Here is a 24,920-nt window from a genome sequence, read left to right as displayed (position 1 = left end):
ATACTTTAACGTGCAATACCACTGACTGCCACTTGGCGCTGGCTCTAATTCAAAAAATCATCACGAAGAGCCAAAAAATCACATTCACATTCATACCTATGAAAAAGTTTGAATCATCAATTAACCTTGCCATGTTGTTGGACTATGGGAGGAAACAGAAGTACCAGGTGAACACCCATGCATGCACAGGAAGAACATGAAAACACCACAACAGAAAAATCCCAGGCCGGGACACGAGCCGGAGATCTTCAATCTGTGACACGATTGAAGATCTGTGCAGCCCCACAAGTAATTGTGATTTACTTATTTTTTGTTAAATTCCTTCCTTCTTATTTCCATAATTAAATTGAAGTAAGGCCTCAAAGTGTGAGATGTTTGGCTCCCTTGATTGATATGTCTGCTTAAAAATGATCAGATGCTTCACACATTTTCCAGTATAGGTCAACAGACAGAATGTCCTCCAGTTCTCAGTTAGTCCCACTCCTCTGTCCTCTCCACTTCAGCCTCTAAAAACTCCAACTGGAGGCTGCAAATTGAGAGTCCACAAACCAGTGGGTGACATTACAATGCATCCATCTTTTTTGCAGTCTATGATCCCTTCCTACCTTCAAATGACTAAAGCCTTGATTTTGCTTCCTTGTGGATGAATGCATAGACTGCTAGTTGTTGCTATTATACTGCTCTTCTAGTCCACTTGGATTCTGCTGGGAAGACTCAGCTCCATACATATGCAGCATATTGTATATTCCTCTGTACAACTGCATAAAGTTTTCATTTTATTCATGCCTTGAGGTGACATACTATGATATGAACTTAAAGCTGATTGAGGAAGTATATGATTAGTTCCTTAGGTATGTTACATATTAAACCTCAGAGGTCTGAATCTATGTTTTTGAGACTGTCATCGGTACTCTGCAGTTGCAAAGCATGATGTTTAGCTATGACATTGCTCTTTAAGTGTCTCCTAGCTTAGTAACAGCATTTAAAGGATGCAGCCAGCCAAAGAGGAGCTAATGTGAATTACTTTATGCACGTGCACATTATATAATTCTACTATGGCAAGGCATTACATTTAAGTTGAGAGGTTTTGCATGTAAAATCTTATATGTAATTAACTGTGGCTGTCAAATAGGTATATGACTCCCAGATGAAGTGCAGTAAAAGTTTGGAGCAGAATGGGGTAAATGGAGGTACTCATGAACAGCAGAGGTACCTTAAAATTGTACACAAGTTGAGTACTTCAGCAACTGGTCCCAGACATATTAGAAATGTATATTTTTGGTGCCTCTTTTTTAGTTGCACCTTCAAGCCCAAATAACCTTCAGAGAGTTCATCAGTAATGAAACAAAGCATCAATAAGAGTGGTTTATTTTATGTGGTGTTGATTTGTCTGAATGTAATGTGACATCAATAACATCAATATAAAGCTTTTTTTTACTGTAAGGAAAACAGTTTGAACACATTTTTAGAATGCAGAGGTAAAACACAGCTGAAGCAGTTGACAGTATTTACATGTTAATAATGAGCACCAGGAGAACGGCTGCTTATCCAGCTACACCAGACAGTCCCCAGTTTATTCAAGCAGCATGGCGATCACTCTCCTCTCTGCTGTTGGCTGTGATCCAGTTGTTTCTGGTTCATCACTTCACAGGCAACTGTATCATATCTAAGAAGCCACTTCAGAATAAATCTGATGCAGAAACAAAGTACTCTTACTTGAAAAATCTTAGTTTGTAACCTATCAGTAGAAAGGCATGCATTCTTCAACGAACAAAACAAATTCCAGCGTCCACTTTCACGGGCTGGGCCTTTAGTTTGAATATATTTAATGTATGTCTTTATGTCTCTCTGCTCCATCACAGTTATTCCTGGTACTGCCTCTCTGTGGCAGTGAAGAAATCCTCCAGAACACTCCTCAAGTACTCGAAAGTAGGTCTGTTTTCCGGTTCCTCGGTCCAGCACTGACACATGACGTTATAAAGGCTTTCGGGGCAGTTTTCTGGCATCGGCATTCTGTAGCCCCGCTCCAGGTTCTGGATCACCTCTGGGTTGGACATACCTGAACACAAGGTAAAATATTTTCAGCAATTTGAATACATGCTACACCAGGAAAAGATTTTTGTGATTAATTAGAGTGAGTATTCACCAGGGTAAGGAATGCGTCCATATGTCACTATTTCTGTGAGGAGGATCCCAAATGACCACACATCAGATTTTATGGAGAAGGTGCCGTAGTTGATGGCTTCAGGAGCTGTCCACTTAATGGGGAATTTTGCCCCTGGAAAAAAAGGAGGAAACAATTTCTCAATGAAGACACTTGGCGGAGCTAAAGCACCGATTTTGTCTCACTTCACTGTAGTGTGATTGAAAATATTTCAGTGGAAATGCACTTCAGATAAACTCATAAAAGCAGATGGAATATTTTGTTTGATTTAAACTGATAAAATGGTTCTGAGGTTAAGGGTTGAAAAGATTATATGTGACATGCCCTGCAAAACGAGAAATGTTGGACCAACTTCAACTGGTAACACACAACAACTGAATTAATTTTAGTGGAATTATGTCAGAAAGTATCAATTATTTGATTCCTCTCAAATATACAATTTCAATTTTTGCAACTTAAGTGTTCGGAAAGTCGACTTCAAGTTTCCCGTTTTTCTAAATTAAAGTTTTTACTTTATCCAAAAGTGGGCAAAGCAAAAAAACATGGATCTGGGTCGTAATATTAAAGAGGTAGAGAAACTAATAGTTGCACTCTTTCTGAAATTGGAATATTAGTTTAGACAGACAAAATGTAATTTCAAGTTAACAGAATCCACAAAAAATACCACCTTTGCTGAAGCAGAAAGATAAGTGAGATTCATCCGAAACAGCATTTTATTGAAGGTACAGCTCAAATACACTTTCCACGGTGTAAGTAAATGCCTCCTTACCCTCTCTGGCTGTGTATTCATTGTCTTCAATGAGTCTTGCAAGTCCAAAGTCAGCGATTTTACAGATGAGCTCGTGAGAAACCAAAATATTGGCAGCTCGCAGGTCTCGATGGATGTAATTTTTCTGCTCGATGAAGGCCATGCCATCAGCCACCTGCAGGGGACAGCACATCGTCAAGCAAGCCAACAGTTTGTGTGCGTGCGATCAAACCTGAAATCTAGAGCTGTGAAGGGACGTCTGTGTGTTTAACCACTGTGTAATGTTTGTGTATATTGGACAGATGAACAGATAGATTCCCAAACGAGGGAGTTTACCACTTCCCCAGGTCAGTTCCTTATACCTCTGTGTGGTACTCCACCCAGGTACACAGCTGTGCTCTACACCAGCTCTACTTCCTGATATAAAAAACGCTGCAGTCCTGCCTTTGCCTTAACACAGACTAGCTGATTATTTCAGTGACTGTGTTTCTGATTCAAATACTAATAACTCAGTTCCACATAAATGAACCTTAGAGGTAATCTGATACTGCACCTAATGAATGAGGAAATTGGTGCGCAAAGTATCCGAGCTGAGAAAACAACAAAGGTTTCCACAGAATTTACCTCCCACAGGTTAAAAAAAAGTATCTGAATAATTTGTGACTCTGACTTCCGCAATCTAAATATGTAGTTTGTAGGAGGAGTGGTGCATGTTTCAGGCATCAGAATCTTTCACATAGGTGTCACTGGCCCTGTAGTTCTTTTCAGAAACCTGACATGTACGCATGTTTGTGTATTTCACAAACTTCTACAGTCGTCATGACATCCATCTCCTGTCACCACCTCCATACTCTCAGTTTTATTCATATGCTGGTGGTAGGAAGGAACCAATCTGAACATTTAAGACATTATAGTGCATTAATATCTGCTCTGCACTTCTGTAGTTAAAAACAATCTGATAAAAATCCTGTGATTATATAAATGTACTTCTAATTTAAGCTCACGGATGTGGTCAGAGTTTCCAATACTGCAGCAAGAGCAAAGCCCTTAATCATTTGAAATTTTATGGTCCATCACGGGGCGGTTAGAGTTACTTTTACCACAAATTCTATCAGTGCATGACGACTGGCTCTGAAAGAGTTCTTTCTGTAAAACACGTTCACTACACAGCCCTGTATAGAGTCTACCTCTCTGCACCGAGCTCTGAGGCGTCAGAGAATTTGTCTACTGCAAATGAAGAACCTTTTGTCATGTTAGACTTTGAAATTTGAGTCTGTCTTCCTGTGGTTGTGTTTTCCATTCCCACACCCACAATACATCTAAGTCAAAGTTCTTTCACTGACAAGTAACATCTCAGGATGTAGATGTGACCATGATTTGAAATTCTTCGTGAACAGCACGGTAAACCTTAAATAAAAAGCTTGACGTTTTGAGGAAATTGGACACCCACGTCTGCATGAAGCCAGCAGCTAAACTCAGCACAGTGGTGGAGCATCAGGTTCTTCATCTAAGTACGAGTACCAATACAGCTATTTAAAATAGACAGAAGTCCTGCGTGAAAAATCCTACTCAACTGAAAGTAATATTTTGGTCATCAATATTAGCAGTAAAATGTGCTTAAGGTATTAAAGTAAAAATACTAGTTTGCTGCATCTGAGTACTGTATTATGATATGCTACATAATTACATTATTAGTAATGAAACACCAGTGTGTCAGCAGCATGTTATTGCTGTAGATGCTGCAGATGGAGGCAGATTAAACTACTTTATATCCAGTTTTACCCACAGGGACAGCAGATAAAATGTTATTTATTTTTTTAATCAAATTATTGGTGAGATACTGCGTCATTTGAACGTTTGTTGAAGTGAAGTTTAGAGGAAAAAAATCCCTATTTGGTGGAGCTGTGAAAAACTTACAGACGTCTGACCCTGTAAACCCGACTACACACTGCTTTTTGTGAGATGCTATAAGACATACAGACTAGGAATCACTGGTCTGTTCTCTAATGTGTTGTATTGAATAATCTTGTTATCTATCATGTAAAATCTTCATTCTAAAAGTATCTAGAGCTTTCAGATAAACGTAGTGGACTAGAAAGTGCAATGTTTGCTCCTGAAATGTGGTGAAGTATAAAATAGCATAAAATGGAAATACTGAAGTAAATAACAAATATCTCAAATTTGTACTGAAGTAGGAGTACTTGAGTAAATGTACTTAGATACTTTCCGCTACTGGCTTAGCATTAAGACTGGAAACACACGGAACAGCTTGAAAACATTCCAACCACCAGCTCTGCTAAAGCTCTCTATTTAACACACCCTGCTTTCAGTTTTTGCCCTGAGCTTATTACAATACTATAACTTTGATTTGCATTCCGTGACAAATCTGCCTTTTTATCCACCTGGTTTAACTGACCAAGTGAGTCATTTCACAACGCAGTAACCCTTTGTAGACTAACATACTAGTTATCACTTTGGCAAATTTGTGACAGAGCGTCTTACAGTACGCGGATGAGAGACATGAAGACTAATTCAGACTAATTATTCCCCATCGTACATTTGGTTTAGAGGTCTGTTATCATGCCCTGATTTTGACATTTTAGCTGAGCTGGCACATTTGTGAGAGGATTTAAAAAAAAAAGTAGTTCAAGTTAAAAAAAAAAAAAGCTGTTGGGGAATTTGTCCCTTCTAAGACTTGTCTGGTAATAAGTAATGCGGTTTAATTTGTGCCATTGTGTCTCTATGCTGACATTCATTTATGCCTGCCCACATACACACCCAGGTCTTTTGTTGCTGCAAGATTAGTGCTGAATGTAAGCCACAGTACTACAGCTGCCAGTTTGTTGCTTGTCAGGGTCACGGTGAGAGAATAAGAAGTGAAAGAAGGAATGAATGGAGTGAAAAGAGTGTGTACAGATGGTAGAAAGAGATATCTTGCCTGGGATGCCATGTCTATCAGGGTGTTCATGTTCAAACTGCTTCCCTCCGTTGTTTTTAGGTAATCCACAAGGCTACCTGTAGGAAAGTACATGCAAATTAAGTGAGACATCAGTTCATGTTTTTAACTTCTAAAGAAAAAACTAGGTTACTACCGCCATGCATTTTGATTATTATAGATGCATATACACATTATGTACAAAAGATTAAGCAATGTTCTAATTGCAGATGAGAACACATGTAAAATCATGCTTTGTGCAGAAGATGACTGATATTTTCCTTGACCAAAAAAAGATTCCATGATTTCCCACAGTAAAAAATACACCGAGATAGACCAGAATAGCAGCTCAGATCAGTGAACATAACACTTTGAGGAAGTCCACAGAGCATCAGTCAAGCTGATGCATACTTTCTGACAGCTGACTTTGTGTTGGGTTTGATTAGCACAGAACAATACCTCTGTCTGCCTCGCAACCAAGTCAGACCAAAGGAAATACTTTAAGAGGACGGACTGTGCCAGGAAAGAGGAGGCATTAACTCCTCTGATTAAGTCCGGAAGACTGCTTTTTGATGTGTGAGGGCCTGAGCTCTTTGTCAAGGTCTCAAAGGGAAGCTGGGATGACACGCCTGTTATTTTCCATCTTTGTTGTCTTTGATAATAATAAAAAAGACAGAGACAAACTGAAAAGATGGGAACTCCATGCCATCCTTTCTCTTGACAACAGAAGCCACAATTGTGTCCTGTCCACACATGAATCGCAGACAAAGAGGCAGCCTCATGTAGAATCACTGCTGGTGGTTTACAAGCTGCACACAGAAGAGTGTACAAAGGCACGGCATTCAATTCAGCTGTAAGGCTGTTGTTGTGTTTGTGACAGCATCTCTCTGTGCATTTTGTTATTGCTCCTCCCAGCGAAAAAGAATTACAAAGAGTTTTGAGGTTAAAGTGAAACAGATACAGGATCACTTTCAGATCAGTGCAGGATCTGGGTGTAATAAACCTTTACTGAGTGTCAACATATGAAAAGTTTCTACTACAGCTGCCTGAATGACACCAGTTTACTACTATTTGTTTTTCGCAGCCATTTCTCATATAGTTTGTTATGTAAGAGGAAAAAGAGGAAGATCCAGTCGTGAGACGCTAAACAAACTGCCATTGTAAAAGTTACAGTATGTTTGTTTACTGCCGCAGCAGCACAGTGTGCCAATATTTGTGTACATGTGTCTGAGGATGTGTGTTGTGCAGACTCTGGAAAGGAGCCAGCCATCGCCAGGGGTCTCTGTGAACAATAACGTGGCCATTCAGACTCTTCTATTTTAACACCATTAGTCTCAGACCAGCCAGAAGAAACTTCCCCTTTGGTGTGTAAACATCAGTCACCTGTCTGGAGGGGCCCGGAAAAGAAGTGAAAGTTCATGTTTGCTTTGAAACATTTTAGCACATGGCAGTGAATACAGGAGAGTCATGTGGAGAAGCTGAAAATAGCCTATCAGAGGCCACTTCAATATAGCAGCATGCTTTTAGGGGAAAGGCTCACGACTTACTGTAGCCCCCTTAGTTAGGTTTGCTAACACGGCTGCATTCACGTCCAATCATAGATGATTAATATACTCAGTAGTTCCAGTAATGTGCATCTCAAATCAAATCCATATACATAAGAAACCAGCTGTGTGGTTAAACCGCATTAAACTTTTTCAAGAGAGTCACTGGGGCATACATGTGAAAACATAATGACTCACAAAAAGGGTGAAACCCATGAGGCAACCCAGTCTTTTGTTCAAGCATGTGCTCCCACCCAGAGTCTGATAACAGATCAACATGTTTAATCCTGAATATCTCGAACCTTGTGCTCACTCTAACACCGTTTCATTGCCTTTGCTCCAGGCACAGAGCTCACCCTAACAACACTGTGTTTGGTGTTCAGGGTAAAAGAGCAGTAGATTAAGGAAATGATCGTTTTAGACAGGCTTAGACATATTTTAGTTGACTAAAGTGAACCAAAAAGAGCCAGTGTGATTACAGAAGGATATCTTCAAAAGAGTCATCATTTAATGGAAATACCCTGGGAGCAGGTTTAACTTTTCTTTTGTCTATCTTTTGTTGCTTCCACTGAAATCTGGAATTCCCTCTTTAGGGTTGAATGTTATTAACCTATTAGTAATATGCCCCAGGTTGTGACACATACAGTTTCATTTTTGCATACCATTTTCCATATACTCTGTGACAATATAGATCGGCTCCTGGGTAACCACAGCGAAGAGGCGGACGAGACGAGGATGCTGCAGGTTCTTCATCATATTGGCCTCCGCCAAGAAGGCCTCCACCGACATAGTGCCCATCTTCAGGTTCTTGATAGCCACGCTCCTGTCATTGTTGTAGACACCTAAAAGCAGAAATGATGTAATTATTGGGCTTCTGAAAGGCATTGATTAAAACATGACAAAACAGAGTCTATAGGTGTTTTGGAGAAGCTGCTTTGAAAACATAGCTTCAATTCCTTCATACCACAGGAAGGCGCATTACAGAAAAGCTACCCATGAGAGAAATTTAGTTTGGTTAAAGAAAACTGGAAAAAGTTGACAATGAACATGTGAAACAAAGTTATGACAAAAAATAAATCACACTGATTGTTAGGTGGAGATTTCAAGGGTTTCCCCAGGATGATGTTGTCACTGTGTGAGCTTAAGCAATGCCCGGCCTTTGATACATGCACTACCCAAAGGTCAAGTGTGCTGTGGTGACTGCCTGCTGAGTGCATTAACTGAGCGTGTCTTTACAGAGGATAGATGAAAGAAAACAAGTGTGGGACTGGTCAAAGAAGGCACGACTACAGCGAAGACACAATTAGTCTTGTTACCCAAAGTTGTTTGTAGTTTAAAAAGATGGTGAAAAGATATGTGAACTTCGCAAATATGAATGCAGTTAAACTAGAACAAATTATTAATTTAACAGGCGCCTAGTGGTGGTCAGTGGTATTGCACTATAAGTCACTATTGCATTTGTCAGAGCCAGTTTCAAGGTCCATCTTTTTTCCACAGTGTGTGGTATTCGCTCATGAACTAAAACACCAGGCAAATTTTCACATTACTGGTTAACTTTGAGGAAGAAATAAGTTGAGTCAAATCTCTTTGATGTACTAAAAGAAAAGCCAGGGAGTCAACAAAATCTTAAAGCGGTGGACTGATCGTCTAGTATTGACCTCAGTAGAGTTGTGCCACTAATGTCCTTTGTATACACATTTGTTTTTGTTTATATTTTACTTTGTTTTTTATAAATCTGTTCAATTTTTAAAACAAAAAAATTATATTATATTCTATCAGTCAAAAATTTGGACACACCTTTTCATTCAGTGTTTTTTAAAATTAATTATTTTTTTACATTGTAGATTAATACTGAAGACGTCAAAACTATAAAAGAATACATGTGGAATTATGTTGTAAACAAAAAATGTTAATCTTCAGTGTTAATCTACAATGTAGAAAGTAATACAAATAAATAAAAAGCATTGAATAAGAGGGTGTGTCCAAACTTTTGACTGGTTGTGTACATCTATGTAAGATTTTTGTCTGTTTAATTTTAAGGCTTTGTTCAACACTTTGAAGCCTAGTTTTAGGACTATAGCTGCAGTGCTCCTGTGACCAAATACTGTATGCATCAAACTAACAACAGTTCCTCATAAATCCCATGCAAGCAAGATATCATTCCTGCTCTGGTACACTAACATTCATTCACATCATGCCAATTAAATCCAACATCAACCAGTTTCACCTTTAGTAGCATAAAGAACTGAACATCTCACCACATGCATGAAGTGTAGTAATGCTGGCAGCAAGTTAGATTTACAATTCAAAACATTTCTCCCTCTCTTTCATCTGCAGTGGAAATCTTCCTTTCATAATCGATGGTTATCACTTTGCTATTTTCATGTTCACTAACGTGAATAAACATTTCATATCCAATGACTGTCACTCCCATAATTCCAGTACGTCATAGAGCCAATGTTTGGATGAGGATAGATAAACAAACACAGTGCCCAGGCTGACAAGATTGTAAATAGAAAGTGGCTGTGAAATAAGTTCCATGGTTGGTAATGTTTAGCTCTTGTGTAGTGGTTTGTTTGGGATGTTAAATGGTGCTGGCAAATGAAGATGGAAAATAGAGGGGAAATTACGCCTCCAAATGAATAATAATGGGGATGTGGCACAGATTAGTTGAACTGATACCCTTGTGATCAAACATTTTGCTTTTTGTTTAATTTCATACTCCACAATCACAATAGAAATTTATGGAAGCATTGTTGGAGAATAATTCTTCCAATCCATGAGCTCAGAGGGAAGCTAGTTTCATGTAGCTTGAGTGATGTTGCGTAACAGAGTTAATACCTCACATCATTCTTCAGTGTACCGGCTTAAACAAGCCTACAATTAAGACTGCACTGAGGAAACTGTTCTGCATGCACTGCAGAAAACACGGGCTATAACTTTCCAGCAGACACATAGTCAAGTCCACCACCAGATTGAGTAACAGGGTTTTGTACAAGCCATGAAAACAACTCACCCTTCCAGACTTCTCCAAACTGTCCAGCTCCCAGTCTGCGCTCCAGCTTCAGGGACTCGCGAGGAATCTCCCACTCATCCTGCCACCACGGCTTCTGTGGGGCCTTCGACTGACATGGCTTCATAAGCTTTGTGCACAACCCATCTGCTTCACCTGCATGACACAGAGAAGAAACAAGTATATGAAAAAAGAAATATTCGGATAAAGAGTCCACAGTAATCAGGAGTATTGATATAGAGGGTGCACATACGTGAGTGATGCTGGACAAGCTCCTTCAGAGAGTTAAAGGAGATCTTTGCCGTGATGTAGAAGCCACCATTGTCCATGTTGCGGATTCTGTAGTGCTTCACTCCTTCGCCTGTGTTGTGGTCCAAATCCCTGATTGATAGGGAGTATGATCCTGGAACAAACAGAGAGCAGAGGACATGCAGATTTCAGAGAAAGTGGAATTTTTTTGTGGGTTTCCACTTGGGCAAAATCAAGACGAGTGCACCTTCTACTCTAATGTCAAAAATTTGATAGTTTAACATCAAAAATATCATTTTTTCTGGATTTTGTAACTGATCTCATGGTGGTAGAGCGGTTAACACTGTTGCCCAAGTGGGTTCTGGGTTCAAACCTGTGGTTGCACTTGTTCAGACTTAACTTGATCTCAGTGTCTATGTTGTACTGTTTTCTGTTTTCTCTTCCCACAATCCAAAGACATGCATTGTAGGTGATTCTAAATTGACTGCATTATGGGCATTTTCATGCATGGTTGCCTGTTAGCTCTGTAATGTAGGGGTGGCCTGTCTGGAATGTATCCAACTCCGGCCCCCTGCAAATGAATGGATGGATGTTTTTTCTCTCTCTCATCAAGTTTAAAAGTTTTACTTTTCTTGTAATGCTTTGTAAGATGTAAACAGGAGGTATATATGTGTCATGGAGTCAGGTTAGTTACCTGTGGGCTACAACTTGAACCCTGTTGGGCAAACTGCCAGGATCAAAAGTATGTCAAATGAGTTCCTGTCTGAAGTTACCTCTGGGTGTACAGACACCGTCACCACATTACTTTGATACTGAAGGAAACACGATGATGATTCTCCTGCGAGTTTAGAAGTTATAAGAAGCACTGTTTGCTTCTGTTTTTAGATATTTATGGGAATTTATTTACAATAGACATCTGAGTCAATGATATTCCCGGAAACTATAAGTCACACCACAAAATCATGTCTGCATATTCAGGTTTAACTGAGTTATGATTCCAAGAAAGAGTATTAATTTTCATCTTATTGTTAATGGCTTAACACTCTTGAAATAGAGCCAAAACTGTGCAACTTTGTTAGTTTTTCTGAGGCTGAAGTTGGACACTTGGAGCTTAGTACTTTTTCACAATGTTAATGTTAACTTGGTAATTTTAAACAACTACAGTCAAGTGGGCCATACAGTCAAAATACTGATTTGTTTACTTCTATTAAAGTTAACATTCCACAGTTTGTGCTGCATTTTTGACATAAATAGTAAAAGTAACAGTGAAGTCTACAATTCTGGAGAAAATAAAAGAATTTGTTAATATTTAGATAGATTGACCATCCCTGTGACTCCTACTGCCCCGCCAAAATCTCTGCCCAAACATGCACAGGAAATACTGAAATAATGCCATGTGGATCATTCTGACTCAGTGAGTCTACCACTCAAAGTGACAAAGCCAAAATACAAGTCTCCACCAGTATGTTTTATCAATACCGGGAAAGCAAAACTGAAATCAAACTGATGAAACTAATTGAGAAACAGAAAGGGGGTTTATAGGAAATGGATCTTCTTTTAGAAACACTGCCAGTAATAGCAAGACTAAATGATACAGAGGATATCAGTCATATCATTTAAGCTAAGGCCAGGTTTAGATGCACTAAGAGAAAGACAGACTTTGACCACTGAATGTGATACAAAATGTTGTGAAGATGGTTTCACCTTTGGTTGTCTCGCTCTCTCGAATCAGGAAGGAGCCCTGTGTATTCCCAGGAGCGAGGAGGAGCCTCATGGCATCGTTTCTAGAAATGTTCTTAAAGAACCACCTGCAGCAGAAACACACGATATGCTTCACACTTTGAGCTAACCACTTCCCTTCCCTCAGAAACATAGTATGCACTTTATAAGATAAGATGGTGTTAAGGTTGCTTCCTGTGTGACGTACGGTTCAGTCTCCACTGTGGTCATTGCAACAAAGTTGTGTGGGATGTAGCCTCGCTGGCCTGTGGTGAGAGACTCTGCCAGATACCATTCTGAGTCATCCCTGGATGTCAAAGGAGATAGCAATAATACCACGAGTTAGTTTACATGTCTGTGATGAAGGCTGGTTTGGGATGAATGGGCACAGCTTCAGAAAGCAGTTTCAATTAACCTCCACAGGCGAAAGGCCTCTTTGCAGTGTAAATGATCAGTGCATGAAATGAAGCGCATCACACTCAGCCGGAACAGAAATGTCTTGTGTTGCACATCCACAGAAGGGACAGCAGCGAAAAGAGACAGTCTCGCCACAGGGTTTTAAACTTCCCTGTGTCATGTGCATCTTCTTCAACTAGAATAATTAAAGGAATGATTATCACAAGTAATTTATCTTATTATAGGTTCAGAATAGTGCAGAATTTACCTGGTGTAGTCTTGAACCAGGAAAGAAGAAGCCTTGCATATTTTAATACCTCATATTTATTTATTTAACATTGAAATTGCATTTTTTGTACACTTTTTCTTACAGTTTTATTGCCCATTGCTGGGTATGTAGAACTGTACATTTCTTTTATTTTAACAAATTGTATCTGACCTATATGTTTTGAAAAAACTTGGTTGAAATTTTGTTTTAAATTGTTATAAGCTTCAAAAACTACCATGCGCAATTTGTTCACAGTCATAGAATGTAAACTCATGTCATCATTATACACACTCCAAAATTTCCAGACATTTAAAAAAAAAGGCATTTCTCAGTATTCTCATAGTATCTGCAACACATATGTCTGTCAAAACTCCGTAAGAATTTGCTGGACGTGAAATAAATGAGTCCTATTCAGTTTTTCGAGATTGTGTTAGATAGTCACAGGATGGGAAATTTCGTATTCGTAAACTGTGCATGTTTGCGTAAATAGGAAAGAAAAACATACATGAGCCGGAACCATATAGAGAGCCGGAACCATAAATGACAGACGCATATATGTCTTTCTCACACATCTTTTTTCTCTCCAAAAATATAAACAGCTAAATAAATATACAACAGATGTGGTAATCTGTGCTTTCCTTCACAGTTATTGATATGTATATACCCCTGAGTTTGGACTTCCTCTCTTGAACCAGCAATTTAAGCACATGGCTCTACTTTTTAGTGTTTTTGCTTCGCTATTTTTGGCAGCACATAGAGTTAGGAGACCCTGAACTTTCCCAATGACCCCAAAATGAACCAGGGACCTTGTAAATGCCGTAGACCACCTTTTCTTCAAAATAAGCCACATTTTTTATAAATATAAACATCATAAATGTATCTATTTTTAATATACCGTATATATTAGCTGTGAATTAACTGTAGCTGATATAGATGCACAGGTGGTCTGAAACACTTTAAATTTGTGCTGCAGTCGGGGTTGAGAAGATAGTGAAGGACTTGTCAGAGTCTCAAATATTTTTCTATTTTTTATGTGTTTGTTAGCAGCTTACTTGTTGATGATCTTGAGCTTGTCTCCCTTTTCGAAGCCCAGGTCACCTTCATGGTTGGGTTCATAGCTGTAAATAGCCACCACGAGGTTGTCTGCAAGAAAAACATTGTAAACTTTAGTTAGTTGGGATATTTATGATTTTTTTTTTTACATTATACTTGTATTGTTTGAAATGCAATAAAGCTTGTGAGTGCTTGATGTCTGAATTACCTTGATATTTATAGTTTTGACAAGTGGCGACGTAATGATTGCTCATTATCCATATGTAGTTGAGTTGCAGAATTTTGAGTAGAAATTTACGATTGACTAAAATATGTGTCTGTTTATGAAGACAAAGCGTTCTTGAGGTTTGTTTTATTTTGTGCTTTGAGCTGTTTCTTTTTGTTTTCTTTGATTACTGCAGAAACCAGATTTTGTTTCCAAAGTGACTCCAACCACACAAGAAACTACAAAAAATTTCAGCTTACCATAATTACTTTTTATACTTTTAAACAGAAATATAATACAGTAAATACAGGAGGCTAATATGGGACAAAGGGGATGCAAAGCCCCAGAAGGCCACCCTTGCTTTATGAGTATATGACTATTATGTGTATATTTTTGCATACACAGTCACTAGTCATTACATTAATTTCATTTTATGCACCAATAATTTGCAGCACCCATTTTCAGGCTGCCAAAGACTTTGTGGGTCCCAGATTGGACTCAATATTGCCCAGGAAACGTGATCCAAAGTGAGACGTAGTACTTCAGTATCAATGACATACTGCAGCGTTTCAGACACACTGCTCTCCTTTTCATGCAAGCAACAAAGGAAACTGGTACGGAAAATCGAAAATGGGACGAAAATGGAAAGTTGTATGCAAGCAAATTGTGAAATGGAAGGTTAAGTCAGAATGAGTTAATATGTACAAGAAAAAGTGCAGATGAATTCAATTGGTGGTAATAAAAAAAATAAACCACTTCCATTGTATCATTTCCTCCTGTATTTAATTATGTCTCCAATTTTGCTCTTACAGTCTGCCAAACCGTATCTTCCTAGGAAAGGCTTTTTTTGTGGAGTTTCCCTGATCCAATTCAAAGTGTCAGGATGTTCTTCTTGTAAAGCCCTTTAATGCAAATGTGTTATTTTGGCCATCTAATTAAAAATCAGTTTAATTTGACTTTTTTCCCCACAAATTTCTTACTAATAAAATTATAAATACATGCACCTGTAGACACACAGAGAAAAACCCATCTATGTTGTTACCTGGTAAAGGTGATGTGGGAGGTGAATGCTGTGATGGGTATGGAATCAGCTGATCTGTGTACTGGTGAGAAAAAAGCAAGATTAGACCTGCAGTCAATGTTTAGCTTTCTGAAGAACTAGTGTAAGATTATTGTTAGGAAACAAGAGACTAACACAGAACCCGTTCTTAGAAAAAAATGGTACGTTTCTGACTTGATAAGCAATTCTTGACGGTAAATAGTAGGCGGTGTTCTTCCAGGCAAACTGTCTCAGTTTGCCTGTATGTGCGCCACATACAGGTGGTTCTCTCCTTTATTTCTAATCTAATGGGAAATCTAACTCACAGAGAGGAAACAAACAGCATTGAAGGAATAGTTGTGCTCCCCTTTAATCACACAAACAAAGATGACTTCCTTCGCAGTTGCGTAAGTTCTAAAATTCTACTTTAAGTGAAACATACCGTCACAGGTTGTACTTTCTAATGGTCACTGAACAATACACAGCATAAAATGTAATGTGTTGGCTCATGTGATGTTCACACCTTCTCACTGGTGCCACAGTCGATTTATGCCCACGGCGTGCAAGTGGTCATTTACATTCAACCGCACAAACAACCACATTTTATTCATGCCAACCGTACTCATATATATACACTCATTAATGTCGTAACGCAAACACACGTCCACATCGCACACTTACTGGGTTGCATGATGCTGGAGGGATGGGGCAGTTGCACTGTTCACAGATTTCATCGAAGTTCTCAATCCAGTCGTCTGAATAGTCCGAACTGCAGTTACAGCCCATCTTTTCTGCAATTTGAAAGTTAAAATTATATTACTTATTTACTATTAAAGTTTTTGTATGAGCATCATACATTCATAAATAATAATATCTGATTTTTAATAGGAGAAATTCTCTGATGAAAATGATTTTAACAAATGACATCCTATATCTTAAATTTAATATGAGAGTTTTCACAAATTATGTGCTGAACTGTTAATTAGACATATCAGATATTTTCTGTTAGGTTTCGAAAAATGTGTATTTAATGGTTGAATTTTAAGGTTGGTAAGAGAATGAAACATTTTCATTTCCGAAAACTGCTTTAGTCGGATGTGACTGAGAGTCTCAAAATGGCGGATCCGAGACGAAACAGGCCCAAAGCTAAAATTTGAAGACATGCACGAGCTTGACATTTAGGCAAACTTTTCACTACATGCTACCATACACACAGTAATATAATAAAATCACATTAAGAACTGACAACTACAATTTTCAATGCTACAAATCAGAGGGCTTCATATGCTCTAAATCTAAATCAGACTCGAATACTGGCCGATGCAAAACTGCACCAATGTTGATCTTGTACAATCGAACGTCTGCACATGCTCTCTGTTGTGTTTTACACTGCTGCACTGTATGAACCAGCTTTCTCAAGCTCACTTGGCTCCCATTGGACCAGTCGTGGAACAGGGTCAGTGGGCTAATCGCAGCAGCGAGTCTGTCCCAAAGGCTCAAAGCCGTGAGAAAAATCTGGTGAGGCCCGACCCGGCAATAACAACCAAGCACTGCTGAGACCCCAAGGAAGAAATCACAGGGCTACGCAGAAGTTAAATTATCAGAACTCCTACGCTTACTGGCCTGCACTCAGAGTTATACAAGTCAGCATTTTCCATTGAGAGGCTGCCCTCTTCTTTTTATGATCTGCAGCTGAAGGCCTTTCCAAACAAATACTGTAGATTGTTATTGTTTGCAGAGTCCTATGGGTATGCAGATGGGAAATCTACTCAGAGAGTGAGCTCAGAACCTTTAGCTTATGATCCTGTCCTTGTCAACAAAAACCTATTTTTATGTAGATTGCTGGAGAAGCAGTATTAGACTAGAAACAGGCTGTCAGAGGGTTGACTCTGAACTCATTATATTTCATCTGCAAGCAGTTAACTAACATTCACTTCTTGAATTAGCACTCAATAATGTCTCTGTGCAACAACACACATATAACCCCATTACTATTTCTTACACCGTATAATTCCATTTTTATTTTCTCACAACTATGCACATTTTACATCTTATGCTTATAATTTTGTACTTAAGTTTGTATCTTTAGGAAATATTTTTCGATTTATTTTTATCTTATATTGTTTTGTTCCGCTTGAATTTCTAAGACTTCGAATGAGAGCAACTGCCACATCAGCAATTTGTCCCTGTAGAGCAATAAAGTGTTTCTGATTCTAAAACAGATACTGCACAATCGTTTCTGAATTATGCCTCACGCCCAGTTGTCATTTTTCCCCAGTTGTAGACATCTCGATGTTATAGATCGAAATTTACAAGCACATAAATGTCCCTAAATTCCATCTGGTTTTAATAAATGCAGAAAGTGGGTTATTAAGCCACAATGCCTCTTTTAATTACCATGGGGAATATATTTGTGTTCTTATGTGGGTACATCTTCTTTGTGATACTTATATATATCAACAATGATGATCACACAGTCAGTATTTAAATATGTTATTACCAGCCTTTATGTTAAACCAAATGGAAACAAATAATGAATTTCAGCCATGTGGATGATACTTTTGTTAGCCGCTGTTCTTCGTCTCCATATGCGATATCCAGAATACAAAAGTCAAAAGATCAAAACAGCCTCTCTGATTTACGTAACATATTTGATATAGCACGTTGTAATGAAAAATTTAAATGTTTGACTTCATACCTTTGTCATCGTTCTAATTTATCTATATTATAAAGTCTAACTTGTAAAGTGGAAAGAATCACAAGTTTTAAAACTCACCTTTTGAACTTTGAAATGTCTCTTCAAGTGTCCAGTACTGTCAAACTTCAGGAGCCGCCATAGAGATTATTCTTTATTAAATGGTTATATCTTCCCTTTGAAAGTTGCTTCCATTTAGCACAAAGTGAGTTATTCGCCACCGGAGTTTAGGTGTGAAGATGTCATCATCATCCGCTTCTCTTATAACTCTGAGCTACAGGAGTGGTGATGTGGTGTCTGTTCGCACACATGCACGCACTCGGGTGAAGACGTGGAGGAGAGAGTTTCCTGTCGTTGAAAAGTTGAGGGTTGCTCTGCAGGCTTTTTAACAGGTGCTTACTGTGCAGCTGTGTGTGAGCAGGGGGGAAACGTTATAGTCTCCATGATAAAGGGGTCAGGACAGCACCTCAACCAATACAGCTTACAAAAGGAGACTTTGGTGGGAGGTTATATTTGTATGTTTTTGGGTTGCTTACTGTACTCTATATATATGACGTGACCTTTAAGGTGAAAAACATCATTGCTGTGCAGCTGAGGTGGTGGTTGGGTTTATTCAAGGAGATGTAAATCGCATCACATGAATGGAAGCAGTACTCTAATATTGAGTTATATTGTGTGTGCAGTGGTTGTGTTTGTTGTTCAGAGGTTTCATGCGTCAGGTTGAGTTCAAGACAACAAGGTTTTTATCATCCACTATGTGGTTTTAGTTTGTGGCCAGAAGGGCTTTTAAAAATAGCCTTTGGCCTTTGTTTACATAACTTAAAATATCAAAATAGCCACAACTAGTCACAAGTGTCTGGCTCACACATGGGAGACAAATGTCCATCACTAATCATTATTGTAGCTGTTTAAAGAGCCACACTATGATCACATTTAGCCATTATGAGAGGCATGAAGTTTCAAGTTTCTCAGATTGTTAACACGCTATGTGCCTGTGCTGCTACATGTCAGACAACTCTAGCTGCGGACCGCATCGCTTGTCTTGTGGTGAACGACTGCTGCTACAGAGCATGCACTAGCAGGAAATGAGTCCAAACCTTACAGGATGTGCACAGAAATATGTGCTTAGAAGACTGCCACAGCTTAGATTAAGCCTCACTCGCGACGAAACCACCTGAGTTCACTCTTTTTCCGTTAAAATAGAGATGGTAAATCTACGAAGATGTGCCAAGTTGTTTTAGCTCTGACATTTTAGTAATATATGTTGAAAATTTTTATTTTAATACACAACTAGCAAATAAGAAGCTCATAGTGTGAGTTACTGAGCGTAGAATCTAATGGTAGAAGATGAATGATGAATAACAGTGTGATTCAATAGGCACATACCAAGAAGAGCCTTGCCATCTTTGGAGATTAGCATTTGGCAGGCCCTGTGAGGCTTTAAGGGTATTCCTATTTTCCCCTCGACCACAGTTGTCACTGCTTCCAAATGTGGTTGGAAATCACATTCTGTTACGCAATCAAACTGAGATGCTATCAATATACAGTAAGTTTTCCAACCCTCCTCCTCACCGTGCAGGTGCTGGCCTCGTTCGTGATTGTGAGTGAAACTTTGCATTCGCTGCGGATGCTTACTCATGTGCTAAGAATGTTTAGGTTCATAATAAATGGATACAAGCATACTTTATTTACGCTTCAGCTCGTAGGATGACATGTGGTATGATACGGGGAAGAGGTCAAGGGAAACTATCCGCAGGGCAAAGCTGAGTAGCATGAGAAACACAAGTATGCAGCACTTTGTTGTAAAAACTTTCACTACATGATAAGGCCTCAGGGTGCAATACTTACACCTCTGTGCATTTTCCATGTGATACGCATTACCATGTTGTCTCACGTCACGCATGTGGTCATACGAATCTTGAAGTATTCCACATTATCATCAGTTCCACAGTTCTGGTTGTGCTCTCATTTCACACAGAGAGCACTCTCTGGCAACACATATTTGGTGTCTTGTTTGACTAATTATGTCCAACAAGATGCCTCTAGGGCCCCATTCATATGTTTGGATACTACACCGGGTCATGAATGTCTCGAGGAAGGAAAGAAGACTCTATTGTGCATGAAATGAAGACGTTATATGTTGTGACATTTAGCATAGATCGCACGGAAAAATGCACAGAACTACTTTAAAGTCAACTCATGTAATAATCAGCATTTTAAACTTTATCTAACAAACTTTATCTTAAGAAAGTGAAAAAGGCAATTTAGATTTTACGGCATTTTGCATTTATATTCGTCAGGTTGGTACATTCATATTCATATTACAGTAGCACGATTTAACAATCTGCATACAGTCATAAAAATTTCATTAAAACTTTTATACATTTATATATCCAAATGTAAAAAAGAAAACATTCATTCTTCTTACTTGTTTTTACTGAGCTACATATCATTTATCTTGTACTGCATTTTCCACTGAGCAACAACATACACTTGGTCTCTGTCCAGCCATATATAGCTTGTAATCTGTTCTCTGCAGCATCTGGACATGGTAATGGAAAATGCAAAATGCATGAGGCACACAGCCTGCTGGGTCCTGTCACTACGTCGGAGAGGCTGCAGGGAAATTTTAGGTTTGTGAATAAGAGGTGTAAAAATGCTGGAGTGTGACCTCCTGCTTCCTGTGAGGTCACTGCTAGAGACAATGGTTTGATGAGGGCTTGGAGCATGTTTTTGTTTTAAAAGTCACTGTTTACTCTAAAGTGCTGCTGAACATTTCAGAAGCACTGCCGTCATACTTTTTGATTTCATCATAGCAGTGGCTCCCAACTTTTACACTTTTGACCTCTTAAACTGAAGCAATGCCTGTCTGAGTGTGGCTTTCCATCATTGCATGGAACCACTGCAGCCAGAGTTTTGAAGTGAAATGATTTGAAAGGAAAAATCTGGGGTTTTTGTAGTTCCTATCCGTTAATTGCCTCAAGGCCTCCCAGATCAGCATTATGACTTCTAAGTTATAGTTAGAGCTGCTCAGGTGACTTTGATCCATCACTTAGTTTTGCTGCTATAGGCCCAGACTGCCGGCAGACTTCCCATGATGCACTGAGCACCTCTTCTCTACTCTCATCTCCTTCGCTCTCTGACCATAGGATAAGCCACCACTGAATATCACTAACTTTATCTTTCCTCTCTTCTTTAGATGTTTAATTTTGTCCTCCTTGCAGGTATCTTCTGCTTTTGTTACTGGCCTCACTAACCTCCCCAGTGTCCATTGTTCTCTTATGTGCTATTTGTTTCTGCTTTCCTTATTTCTCTCCTGTTTAGCGTCACGCTAAACAGGTGATCAGTTCAGGTCACCTGAACCGGTCGAGGCAGATGGCTGTCCTCCTCAAGCCTGCTTCTGCTGGAGGTTTTTACTAGCTGAAGGGCATTTTATTTTGCTTCCTGCTGTTGCTAAAGAGCTGCTCAAAGGGAACTGTTGGCTTTCTTTTCATTGCATATTGTCGTAAAGTCTTGACCTTACCATGAGAAATGCCCTGAGATGACTGAAGTTAAAGTAGCACTGCTTGAATAAAAAAAAAATCATTGAATAAAATTGGGAACCACTGATGTAAAGAAATGCGAATGATCTGAAAAATCTCTATTTTGTGTCCCAAAATTAAGATTTCTTCTTCTCCTATGACACTATTTCATCAAAACATTTCTACTCTCCCTGTGCACTTCTTTGACACACCGGAAACTTTGTTTTGGCAACACCAAATGACCTTGATGCTATCTGATATCTGACACAGTGCTCATTCCACCTCACATTTCAGTCTAGTCTTCTCTCATTCTCTCTGTACTGTGTGAAGATGAGTCAACAGCAGAGCAGCCAGACTCTGTCCAGCAGGAAGCTGTGTTGGTAGTAAAGGTGTGTGCCCCTACAGGCCTACACTCTGAGGCTTCCTCATGCATATCAAGCCAAGGCACACATTAAATTTTTACTCTTGGCACCAGTATCTGGCAGCCACTCTTCACTCTGACCCTGCAACACCTCCCAAAGAGGAAACAACCCTAATTACATGTCTACACAAACACAGAGGAGGCACATCCTCAGTAGTGTGAGTAAGGCTTGTGGTTTTTTTTTAACACAGTGAGAAACGTCTGGAGTTGATGTTCATCTTGGTGAGGCCCAGGTGTTTGAGAGGGGTGGACAATGCGAAGGCAGCCTTCATGGGGATGTCACACAGCAGGTCTGACTCCTCTCCGCACTCCTCCAGCTCGTACGTGGCATCGTCCAGCATCTCTTTGTGACGGTCGCACACCTGCTCCACCTTCAGCCGGTGGATCTCCCCTCGCAGACGGATGAGCTGGCGGGCCAGACGGTTGTCCTGAACTTGCATCTCCCTCTGAGGGGAGAAGAAAATGAGATTGAGTGTGATATATCAGAGCATGTGTGAACGTTTGGATATGAATGATAGTTTCTATCTTCTCATCGGACTGTGCAAATTATTGGCATGTGAAATATCAGGGTTAGAGGCTGAGACTATGAGGAAAGAGCCGTCTTATTGTTTTGCTGTCTTTTGGATCAAGGGAAGCACTCATGCAAAGCAGATCACTGACACCTGAGGAGATGAATATCTATCTGAGAGGTGAAGAAATAAAGTGGATTCTCAGTGAATGGATCTGTTGTCTAAAGAGATCCTCTGCACTAAAATAGTTATTATCCCACTTCTTTATTATATATCATTAGGTAATAATGAGATAAAATACTCACCAGCTCTTTCCTCAGAAACTCCAACGCATCATCAATAGTATCAAAGCCACAGATGTTGCGCACAACCAGCTCTGACTTCTCATTTTTCAGGAGTGCAGGCATGGAGACGACTTGCTCTCCAGAGTCCGGGCTCTCTGCTGAATTCCTTTCCTTCCACGGTCCACTCTGGACCCGCTCCTGCCACTCCAGATAAGATGGTCTGCGGGTCTGTAACTTCAGCTTCTCCGTCAGCGCTTTCAGGCTGTCCAGATCCTCCGTGTCTCCCTCGGAAGACTCGTCTCCGAACTCTTTAATATCCATCCGCGCAGAAGTGGCTAAACCTCGGGGATTCACGTCAGACTTTCTCCTTCTGCTGCGGCAGTTTGGCGATTGGAGCGCAACAGGTCCATTCCTCCTTTATAGGGAGAAATGAAACAGTGACCGCCCATCCAGAGGACAGAGAGGCTGGCTGATTAATGCGCCTTTCTGTGTGAGAAAGGCAAACATTAAGAGCTTACAGCAAAGGTTGGGTTTCACAGAATGACGGAAAATCATTTATAATTTCGACGAGTTAAAGTTATTTGGAGATTTTCGTGTCTAAGTGCGTCTTCTGTACTGTTTCTGTTAATCCGCTGAGTGCTTTTTTTTGCGTATTATGTTGTCAGCAAAGGTGGCAGAATGAACGGAAAGAAATACTGTAGTCACTCATTTCAGTGTGTACTTATGAAAAAAAGGATAAAAGTGCAGCTACTCATGATCCAGACTGGCAAATTTCACAATACTGGATTATAATTTTCCATGCATTACACCACTGTAATGTTGAAACTGAAAATGATTTAACTACTTTGTGTCGTTCATCTGCTGGGTAGCTTGTTAATTTAACCTCATTTAAGTTTTATCCTAACCTGTCATTTTACATCGTAATTTATTTCTTGACTTTATTTTGTATTAATAGACTAAACATACAAAGTAATTTAAGTTATCGGGACTAAGAACTGCAACATTTGTCTTTGAAATATAGTGAAATGGAAGTATAAAGTATCAGAAAATGGAAATACTCCAGTAAAATACAAGTAACTTAAAATTGTATCTAATTAAAATGTATGAGTAAATGTGCTTACTTACTTGTGAAGTCATCACTCACCAAAATAAATAACCACAGTTGTCAAACAGCCACATATGGTCAATTAAAGATTAGATTTTCCTCTTTAAAATGAAGCAGCAAAACACTGAAATACTCAAGTGAAGTACAAAAAAGGCAGAATTATTCTGTACAGTATGTAACTGCACTCCACGACATTACAGGGAAAACTACTGCTCTTTTTCAAACTTTTTTTTTACAAGGAATGCACAAAAATTTCAGCATCATCACTGGTATCTGATAAAGGCTTAAAAATGAAACACTGCATCGGCCCTGAATAAACACTGACAGGCAGACTGACAGCTTGTCAGGCTAAATGTTGTCAGCTTTATTTAAAAATGTTACATAAGTCTAAATATAGCTATATTATATGGGAGTTGAAGATCTTTTTTTTTTAGTGTTTTGTCCAGTGAAGGCATACTTTTACAGCACTGTATTTTATGTCTGCATCTGTCTGTGGGCCATCAGGGGAAGAGTTGTCATAAAAATATCAAAGTCCTTATAGGAAAAGCTTGCCACTTGACGGCTAAGTAGATAACACTCCAGTCAGTTATTCTGGGCTCACAAGTCCCTTCTATCTAAATGAATGAATGACAAGGGGTCACAGGGTCATAAGAACTGCATATATTGATCACAAGTCAAATTTGATCTAAAAAAAAGCTTGAAAGGTTTGTCGACTTTAATAAGATATAAAATGAGGCAAGTGATTTTGGGAGAAACACCAGGACATTTGTCAGAAATCCACTATCATCTGAATTCTTCCACAGATCATTTAGATTATTTATGTGGCAAATCTGTCCCCTATGTTGTCTCTGATAATATGTCACTTCCATTACAGGAGAGGCTTGATGTTCTGTGCAATTTGGTGGGAAAAAACTGTGCATATATCAGTATCTTTGTGAGAAATTTGCTAAAATGAGTCTGAAAATATGAGTTTACTGAATATCCCCCCAAAAAACAACACTGTTATTTTCAGGTGGACATACAAAATTATGATCTTATAAAATATGACTAAG

At 39.1% G+C, this 24,920-nt stretch overlaps 2 protein-coding genes across 2 annotated transcripts; both read right to left on the bottom strand.

Moving 5' to 3' along the window:
• Positions 1-1,352: 1,352 nt before the first annotated feature.
• Positions 1,353-18,388, bottom strand: lck (LCK proto-oncogene, Src family tyrosine kinase). The gene is made up of 13 exons (XM_022192451.2): positions 18,110-18,388; positions 16,015-16,124; positions 15,337-15,397; positions 14,089-14,179; positions 12,581-12,679; positions 12,358-12,461; positions 10,658-10,807; positions 10,408-10,560; positions 8,054-8,233; positions 5,851-5,927; positions 2,934-3,087; positions 2,147-2,278; positions 1,353-2,059 (listed from the first exon to the last, which is right to left on the bottom strand). Exons 2-13 carry the CDS (start codon positions 16,117-16,119, stop codon positions 1,863-1,865), a joined length of 1,503 nt encoding a protein of 500 aa, XP_022048143.1. The 5' UTR covers positions 16,120-16,124; positions 18,110-18,388; the 3' UTR covers positions 1,353-1,862.
• Positions 18,389-20,291: 1,903 nt separating this feature from the next.
• Positions 20,292-23,166, bottom strand: fam167b (family with sequence similarity 167 member B). The gene is made up of 2 exons (XM_022192450.2): positions 22,785-23,166; positions 20,292-22,416 (listed from the first exon to the last, which is right to left on the bottom strand). The coding sequence occupies exons 1-2, from the start codon at positions 23,082-23,084 to the stop codon at positions 22,153-22,155; spliced, it is 564 nt and encodes a 187-aa protein (XP_022048142.1). The 5' UTR covers positions 23,085-23,166; the 3' UTR covers positions 20,292-22,152.
• Between the last annotated feature and the right edge of the window lie 1,754 nt (positions 23,167-24,920).

Source organism: Acanthochromis polyacanthus, chromosome 1 (genome assembly GCF_021347895.1).
Source record: "Acanthochromis polyacanthus isolate Apoly-LR-REF ecotype Palm Island chromosome 1, KAUST_Apoly_ChrSc, whole genome shotgun sequence".
Lineage (NCBI taxonomy): Eukaryota > Metazoa > Chordata > Actinopteri > Pomacentridae > Acanthochromis > Acanthochromis polyacanthus.
Note: the sequence above shows the minus strand (reverse complement) of the source record. Positions and strands in the feature narration are given on the sequence as shown.

What these genes read in the sequence shown, in the direction of transcription:
- lck (XM_022192451.2), bottom strand. Translation starts at nt 16,119, where the DNA reads ATGGGCTGTAACTGCAGTTCGGACTATTCAGACGACTGGATTGAGAAC. An exon ending in CTCCAGCATCATGCAACCCA is followed by an intron (nt 15,398 to 16,014) that starts GTAAGTGTGCGA and finishes TTTTCTCACCAG; the next exon opens with TACACAGATCAGCTGATTCC. An exon ending in CACAGAGTATATGGAAAATG is followed by an intron (nt 5,928 to 8,053) that starts GTATGCAAAAAT and finishes ACTTTCCTACAG; the next exon opens with GTAGCCTTGTGGATTACCTA.
- fam167b (XM_022192450.2), bottom strand. Translation starts at nt 23,084, where the DNA reads ATGGATATTAAAGAGTTCGGAGACGAGTCTTCCGAGGGAGACACGGAG. An exon ending in AGTTTCTGAGGAAAGAGCTG is followed by an intron (nt 22,417 to 22,784) that starts GTGAGTATTTTA and finishes TTCTCCCCTCAG; the next exon opens with AGGGAGATGCAAGTTCAGGA.